We start from the raw sequence: 6,907 nt of genomic DNA on the forward strand, positions 1-6,907 counted from the left end.
CCCCTCCCTCGCCATTTGAGCCAAAATTGCCTGGTGGATACCTTGTTCATTATCTTTTTAATCTTCTATTTCATGTCACTGATGACCATAACACGAGAAAGTTGCCCCTGATTTCCTTGCCTTGTTCTAACGAGCATTCAGAGTTGAACTGGCCAACGACGGAACCCCACGAAACGCAAAACCACAGCAAACAAAGATTATCTTCGACATCAAATCAGTTGAGAAACATTTTTGACGGGCATTTGCCAAATAGACCATTTTGTCGAAGAGACCATTTTCGTATTCTCGGTATTGGACTGGAACTAGTTTGCAATGGAGGCTAATGCGGGTAATCTTTTTAAATGTTAATGACATGACGCTCGTTTGAATAATATTCCCCCGCATAAGCCTCCATTGCAAGCTATTTCTAGTCCAATACCAAGAATTAGAAAATTGTCCATTGTGCTCGTAAAAAGGCATCCAAAATGTGCTGGTATAATTATAAACTGGCGTTAAGTCATTAAACTTGAATTGCTCTTTACCAAAGAACGATGCATTTTACTACTTTCACAGATTTCTTTATTGAAAAAGTGATTTTCTTGAATTAAAAAATACATCAATGTTATAATCGAATAACCTTGCACTGAATTCCAACAAATAACGACCTTTTGAGTTATTTAAATTAAATATTGGCTAAGTTAAAAAATGTACTTCTAAAATTAACCTGAATAAATCTACAGGTGTATGAAACGTATTACATGCCTGATATCAGACTGATACCAAGTATGTAGGATGACAAAATTTTTAATACATCAAAAAAGCGTTTCATATCCTCAACCTGCAGATAAGATTCTACAGGTTGTGCCACCAAAACCTTGAAATTTTTATCCAAAAATGCTCAAAAGTAGCTCGAACATAGAAAACGTTATCGTGATTTTCTAGAACTTCCATGGTTGAAATGAAGCTCAAAATGGCGGCTCAGAGCTTGGTGAAATACTCGCTGAAACATTAAAAGTTGTCGTGGACAACATGTAGAGGCTTACTTCAGGGGGATGTACTATAAAGCCAGCATTGAAGACTAAAAATATATAAGTGCAAGTGGACTAACCTTTTAAATGTAGAATTCAAAATTTAGCAACAATGCAAATACGATATAACTTATGAAAACCCTCTGTTGCAAAACTTATATTAGCATAGAAGTAGATATCTACTTCTTACTCTGCAGTGCGAACCTCTGAAAAACTAACGAGTCTATTTGTTGTTTGTGTTCCTTCTAACTTCTGATCTAAAAACTGACGTTTTCGCCAAAGTTCGCAGGTGTCCCTGGGATGTTTTAATCTTCCTCAAAGCCGTGAAGGATACGATTCCATTCCTGCGCCGGTCGAAGTTGTTCTGGTTGGTTCTGCTCTCTCATAGTCGCCTTCGTCCCCTCGCGGTATCTAGCGGAATCACGGCGGCCATTGCCGCCGTAAAAAACTCTTTTCTGCAAAACGCTGCTTTCCGCTTGGTTCGGGATGTCATTTTCTGGTTCTTCTTGTGCCGGTCTCAGTTGTTCTGGTTGGTTCTGCTCTCTCATAGTCGCCTTCGTCCCCTCGCGGTATCTAGTGTAATCGCGGCGGCCAGTGCCGCCGTAAAAAACTCTTTTCTGCAAAACGCTGCTTTCCGCTTGGTTTGGGATGTCATTTTCTGGTTCTTCTTGTGCCGGTCGCAGTTGTTCTGGTTGGTTTTGCTCTCTCACAGTCGATTTGGTCCCCTCGCGGTATCTAGTGTAATCGCGGCGGCCAGTGCCGCCGTAAAAAACTCTTTTCTGCAAAACGCTGCTTTCCGCTTGGTTTGGGATGTCATTTTCTGGTTCTTCTTGTGCCGGTCTCATTTGTACTGGTTGGTTTTGCTCGCTCACAGTGGCTTTGGTCCCCTCGCGGTATCTTTTAATAATCGAGTCGTTTATCTTCTCGTGGATAGCCCTTGCACGGTCTCTCAAAGACAGCAGTGCTTTCAGTTCGCGGGCGGCATTATCTTCACGTGTCTGCAACATTTCGTTCCCAGGTCTCTCTAGAATATTGGTGTCCGGGAAACTAGCGGAAACACGGCGGCCATTGCCGCCGTAAAAAATTCTTTTCTGCAAAACGCTGCTTTCCGCTCGTTCCGGGATGTCATTTTCTGGTTCTATGAATGGGCCACGACCATTTTCTCTCGTCATAAATCCTGTCAGTAATGCCCTCCTTTCAGGAGATGTACTTCTAAGCCTCAGGTCATCAAGATAGGTGGCAGGGAATTTTCCGAGTGTCTATTGAAAAAATAACGACAATATTCACGTAAATTTATGGCCTGATAGTCCAGTACTTTAGTTGGTATAAGTTCTGGCCTACCTAACACGGGAAGTTAAAATGGATGACAAAGAAACTTGTTGATGGGGGTAGGGTGGGGAAATGATGGTCCCAGGGTGATCAAGTAATGTTTGAACGTCGAGAGGAACCTGGAGACGACAAGATACTAGATATTCGAAGATGAAATCCAATGTCATGCGATAAGACCATAAAGCTTGGGATAAGGAGGCGACGTGGCCTAGTGGTAGGGCACTAGACTTGTAATCCGGTGGCCCCGGGTTAAAATCCACCTCCCTACCACGAGACGGAATTGTCTTCCGTTGTCCCGAATTCAACTCCTGCACGCTTTGTTAATAGCCAACTGGTGAGCCCCCTGCCAGTTGGGGTTTTTAAGTTTATGTTCAATTTACAATATTTGTTTTTCTTTTTACAGTGTCCACAATAAGCAAAATAGTTCTAAATACATTGACACTTAAATAAATATTTTTGGGCTACATGTCATTAAAATGGTATTTAGTTTGACCAGTGGGAAGAAAACTGACCGCGCGAGAACTGGGGGGGGGGGGGTGACACGCCTCTTCACGCGCGCGTCTCTGCCCCAGTTTCACGGTGCCATTTTTCCTTTCACTTTCTGTTCGATTCCTGCTGACGAACCAAGAAAAAAGATACCTGTAGTCTGAAATCGCTTTTTATTCTACGAAGTGCTCGATCGCGGATAAAAAAGCAGTAAAAACAAATTTGTTGGCAGGTCTACGTATCTCCTTATATCAAAAGCTCATAGGAGACAACTTACGTTTTCTTTGTGAAAAATAAATTTCGATGTCAATATTTATCCGTATTATTGCCTTGTATTTCTCGTCCTCGCTCCGAGGGTTTTTCTCCGGGTTCTCCGGTTTTCCTCCCTCCGCAAAAATCAACACTACTAAATTCCAATTCGATCTGTACAGTCCTACGTCTTATACATGAGCCTCTGGCTCGGACACTGAGGGTAACCTCGTCCCGCGTATGGACTTTAAAATTGTATTTACATTTTTTTACATATAATGTTAGTTCTGAGAAATTGGATGTACATCAGGACGATAAGTGATAACGTTAGGAGAAATACGATATTAATCACTCAAGAGAGAAAACGTTTTTTTTCTGGGGCCTCCTACGCAAACGAACTTTGTTAGGCTTTAGTCGTCTACGTAGGAGGCTATGTTTTCTGTGGTTTTAAAAGAAAACGATTTCCTTGAGTCAAACTGGCGCGCATTGACACACAAGTTTCTCAAGAAGCGTGCATCAACAACGTACGGTGTTTTCTCGATTAAGCGGCGGGGCGTTTATTTTAAACTAGGCCTGTTTTTTTCATCATTTTGACTAGTCCAGTTCCTGAACTCTCCCTTCCGCGCTCTTAATAGGGACGCGTGTTAAAACGGTTATGTGGTTTTCGATTCGCTTTCTTTAGTGCTGAAAAATAGAGAGGCTGTGAACGCTCTCCCTTTTGAAATGAGTACGTTATTGTTATTTATTTTCGCGGGAACTTAATTTCCCGAAAATGGAACGGGAATATTTCGCGAGACTTAATTTTCGCGATTTGGCCAAAAATACCTAATAAGCATAAAAAATACAATACAATCGTTTAAAGTTAATTTTCACGGGTCTTTAATTTCGCGATTTTTTTGAAAATCTCGAAAATTAAGTCCCGCGAAAATAAATAACAATAAGGTAATCGATAAGAATCTGCTGCATAATGCCGACTTTAAATAAAAGCCGGGGGCGTTTGTTTAAAATTCCACCGTGTGGACCGGGCGTTTCCAAAAGTTGACTGCTGCGATGAACTTAATTCTCCTTTGTCTTGAGTCAACATAGTCTCTTTAAGCCATGCATTGAACAACTGAAAACAATTATTGTATAACCTTACTGAAATTGGAAAAGGCTGAGTAGCTCTATAATGATCCAATAGTCCAGTCCACGTTCTATTCTTCACCGCCCAGATTGATCAATTTCAAGTCAAGAGGTCTCTAAAGAAGCGGTAAACGCTTCATTTAAATTCTAACTGCCCGCGATTTTTTAAATTCATTTTGTGCTCTGATCCATGAAAAACACGCTTGAAATATTTATGTTTCCATTTCTTGACAGAAATTGTTGGCAGGCTAAAGCAAAGAATGATTTTGCACAAAATCTTAAAGTTTGGACAATGTTTTACAAGTTTTAAACGAAGTTTGAAGTGGGAGACAAAGACTTAAAATTCGCGTGAGGGACGACACGAAGATAGAAATCGCATTTAAATATAACCGTTAAAAATGAAAATAATCATCTCCTATTTAGCTATTCCTCCCTAGACTTTTAATTGTTTTTCTATCCATGGCGTGAAAATATTTTAAATCTTATTTTGCATGAAAAATATCGTTAATGGACTCTTGACGGGGCTTTAGAACAAAAGGTGATAAAATCGATTGTGACATTCGGAATTGCGCCTTGTTGTTTGATTTTTCATTCCTCGTGGGAAACAAATTAAAATCCTTTGGAATAAGATCAGCTACAATTAATAACTATGGAAAAAATTCGGCCTTTGACTGAGATCTGAAGCGGGGGGGCTTGATGAAATTATGCAAACAAAATAACCGCATTTAGCGTGGCGTGTTTTTCTAGAGGCTAGCTCATTGTTTGTTTGCTACGATATGTTTTCTTTCATAACAAATCTTTACATCTCACGCTGTTATCTTTCAACGTGTTGACAAAAGCAAATGGCAGCGAAAAATGATCTCCTCGCTCAAAAAACGATCAAGCGGAATTTTCAATTTGGCGCTCTTTTCGATTTGAAATTTTCCAAGGGCCATCGATCAAGCGATGAAATTTGCGACTTTTGAATTTAAGTCGGCCGGTAAAATCGTAAGCAAATAACTAGCCGCGTCCCCGACGCTTGGTCCTTAGAACAAAAGCGTAACAATATTGGCACGCACAATATTAAATGCTTACTTTCGGATAATACAGTTTAGGAAAATTTGGACACAATTCTTCCACTTCTCTTGCTAGACTAAAACAAAAAAAAATTCTAACTATTAAAACTTATCTTAACTTGAAACACAAGAACTAAAATGAAGAGTAAGCTGTCTCCCTAGACTTAAAACTTCATGTATGAATGGTTTCTGTTTGCTCTGGGGCATATGACCTTGTAAACAAATGGGAAATAACTGATTTACACAGGAATTGGGCTGCGCTCTAACGGTCCACTGTTTACAACTTCAGTACGCCAGAAGAAAAAAAGATCTCAAGCTATTACAAATTACGCGAGAGCTTACCTCTTTAAATTGCGGTGGAATAATAGGCAAGTCCTTCTTTGCGAGCTTGTTTTCCCGTGTTCTCTCTGAAGCAAATGCAGAGGAATCCACTGTGAAATGAAATAAAAACGTACAAAATCAACCGTTAACCTGAACCATGTACAACAATCTTATATGTGGACAAAATTAGATTACCTGGTACACAAGAAATGAGCTGGACGCTTGCAAAAACGATTGTGACAAGGAACAGCCTTCCGAAGTTATCCCGGTGCATTTTGGCGGCTAAATGAATTTTCGAATTTGGCGTAACGGGTTATAAATTTTGAAATTGATACGATCCTTGAAATGCAATATCCTTGCTGACAGCCGGAAATATCCAATTTTTAAGCTCGACCCAACAACACTCGTGATAAGTACGAATGCTTGCTCGTTTGGAATTAGAACTGCGCCATGCGAGTGGAGAAATTAAAGTGCTCAATGTGTCTTGCTGTTTCCCTTTTTATATGGGATTTAAAGGTAATTGTCCTAAGGCGTCAAGTCTATTATTCAATTTAAATAGCAAATTTCTGGTTTCCACAGCAACGGAAAACACACGACGCGAAAATTAAGTTTTACCCAATTTGTTGTTTTACGTCACGCTTGTATAGCACTAGTAAATGTTGCTGCCTCAATCTTTCAGTACATTTGTTACAAAGGAGGCGCTTTTCTTTCTGAGCTGATTGTATATTTTCAAAGTAATTTAATTTTAAAAAAAAACTTCTGGAATTTCTTTGTGAGTAGAGCGCTGTTGTGTTCACATTCTTTCTCAGTACCGTCATTAACCTAAGGGAGTTATTTTGTAAAGGGCTCAATAATTGATTCGAGAAGATTAATGAATAAGACAATAATAACTGTTCGGCCATAAGAAAAAAGGTGTTTTTCGTTTTAAGTAATGTAACTAAGGCATAAAAGCGCCCGAACAAGCCCCCGAATACAGCCGCCTCTTTCGGTCCCTCTAGTTCGTGCGCACGTAGTAGCGGGACCGAATGAAAAGCGGCTGTATTCGCAGGCTAGTTGCAAATCTAAGAGTTATTTAAAAACATGATTTAGCTTCTCTCTCATGACCGGAAATAGGCTAAACTGCGGGTTATCGTTCAATTTCTTTTTAACGATAATAACAAAAGCATTTATTTGTTCCTCCCTCAACAGGTGTAAGTAGTTCTTTTTACTGTCTTCGCACTAGGAGATGTAGGCTATCTTCTCACGTACTGTAAAGAAAAGGAAACGCAAAGAAAGGAAAATGGGCGTGAACACACCAATAGTTTTCTCTAGACACACACAGTCACCATGATAGAAAAT

General features: G+C 39.8%; 1 protein-coding gene across 1 annotated transcript; it reads right to left on the reverse strand.

Annotated features, from left to right (window-relative positions):
• Positions 1-535: 535 nt before the first annotated feature.
• Positions 536-6,099, reverse strand: LOC144644732 (uncharacterized). Its single transcript, XM_078504253.1, has 3 exons — positions 5,765-6,099; positions 5,591-5,679; positions 536-2,266 (listed from the first exon to the last, which is right to left on the reverse strand). Exons 1-3 carry the CDS (start codon positions 5,841-5,843, stop codon positions 1,313-1,315), a joined length of 1,122 nt encoding a protein of 373 aa, XP_078360379.1. The 5' UTR covers positions 5,844-6,099; the 3' UTR covers positions 536-1,312.
• Positions 6,100-6,907: the final 808 nt, after the last annotated feature.

Source organism: Oculina patagonica, chromosome 2 (genome assembly GCF_052425735.1).
Source record: "Oculina patagonica isolate OP01 chromosome 2, crgOcupat, whole genome shotgun sequence".
Taxonomy (NCBI): Eukaryota; Metazoa; Cnidaria; class Anthozoa; order Scleractinia; family Oculinidae; genus Oculina; species Oculina patagonica.

What these genes read in the sequence shown, in the direction of transcription:
- LOC144644732 (XM_078504253.1), bottom strand. Translation starts at nt 5,843, where the DNA reads ATGCACCGGGATAACTTCGGAAGGCTGTTCCTTGTCACAATCGTTTTT. An exon ending in GCTCATTTCTTGTGTACCAG is followed by an intron (nt 5,680 to 5,764) that starts GTAATCTAATTT and finishes TTCATTTCACAG; the next exon opens with TGGATTCCTCTGCATTTGCT. An exon ending in TTCCACCGCAATTTAAAGAG is followed by an intron (nt 2,267 to 5,590) that starts GTAAGCTCTCGC and finishes TTTTTTCAATAG; the next exon opens with ACACTCGGAAAATTCCCTGC.